This window comes from Perkinsus marinus (assembly GCF_000006405.1).
Source record: "Perkinsus marinus ATCC 50983 genomic scaffold scf_1104296960858, whole genome shotgun sequence".
In the NCBI taxonomy this organism is placed as follows: domain Eukaryota; phylum Perkinsozoa; order Perkinsida; family Perkinsidae; genus Perkinsus; species Perkinsus marinus.
This window is the reverse complement of record NW_003205936.1, coordinates 1-924: the sequence shown is the minus strand read 5'-3', so window position 1 is coordinate 924 and position 924 is coordinate 1. Positions and strand designations below refer to the sequence as shown.

General features: G+C 53.0%; 2 protein-coding genes across 2 annotated transcripts; both read left to right on the top strand.

The window, feature by feature from the left end:
- Positions 1-245: 245 nt before the first annotated feature.
- Positions 246-599, top strand: Pmar_PMAR020026 (hypothetical protein; the record flags this gene model as incomplete). The annotated part of the gene is made up of 3 exons (XM_002772542.1): positions 246-332; positions 383-451; positions 494-599. Coding segments are annotated over 3 exons (262 nt in total), but the record flags the coding sequence as incomplete, so codon positions are not given.
- A 49-nt stretch (positions 600-648) lies between these two features.
- Pmar_PMAR020025 (hypothetical protein) lies at positions 649-812 on the top strand (the record flags this gene model as incomplete). The annotated part of the gene is made up of 1 exon (XM_002772541.1): positions 649-812. A coding segment is annotated over one exon (164 nt), but the record flags the coding sequence as incomplete, so codon positions are not given.
- Positions 813-924: the final 112 nt, after the last annotated feature.

The window sequence follows — 924 nt, the reverse complement described above, 5'->3', positions numbered from 1 at the left end:
GGCAATGACGATGAGGAGGGGGAAGAGGAGGAGGAAGAAGAAGGGGAGGACGACGATGTAACAGCTGATGGTTGGGGTTGGTGAATACACTACCCTATGTAGGCATATGGATCGAGTTCACAGAGGGATGGTATGGCAAGTGATAGCTTTGAAGAGGAGGATGATGACGATGACGATGAGGATGAAAAACTGAGGGAGAAGGTGAGTCGGCCCTCTTATCGATAAACACACTAATCGCCCCTCAGGAGCTGATGGATGAGGAGTTCGACAGGGGCTTCAAAGAACTCCTATCGGAATCAGTGGCATACGGTCGATCTCAACGCCAACAGCAGGTACTCAGCGAATCGTGGCGGCTCCCCTCATTCTTTCTCTTCTACTATAGGCCCCGCTGCGCAGTTTGCAGGACGACCGACTACGGCAGGCTCTGTCGACAGTACGGGTGGCTGAGCTGGTGAGGAACTCAAGAGCTTCTCATAGTGAGGAGTGTATTCAGTCCAAAAAGAGTGGATCTCAATCGCCACCTAGCGAGGCATCGAGACCAGCAGGCATGATGAAGTTCGTAATGCGCACTAACAAGAAGGGTGTGTCGACTGCCGGAAGTGAGGGGTAGCAGCAGGTTGTTCTGTGTCGTCATGGCTCATTGAATAGGTGGGGTCATTGGCCTAGCAGTACCGTTATCATCGAGATTGCTACGAGGCCAGGCTGAGTACGAAGAGCATCGACAGAAGAAGGAGCAGGAGCGGGCTACCATTAAGGAGCTCACCATCCAGCACATCGACGTGATGGAGCAGTCGGGCTCCCAAGAGGAATCGGTATTACTATGCGTTCGGACGACAATGCGAGGTTCCTTTTCCCACAGTCCACTCCTCCTGCTGTTCATTACAATTTCGAGCGTCGTCGTCGGTCTCGAGGATCCACAAGGCC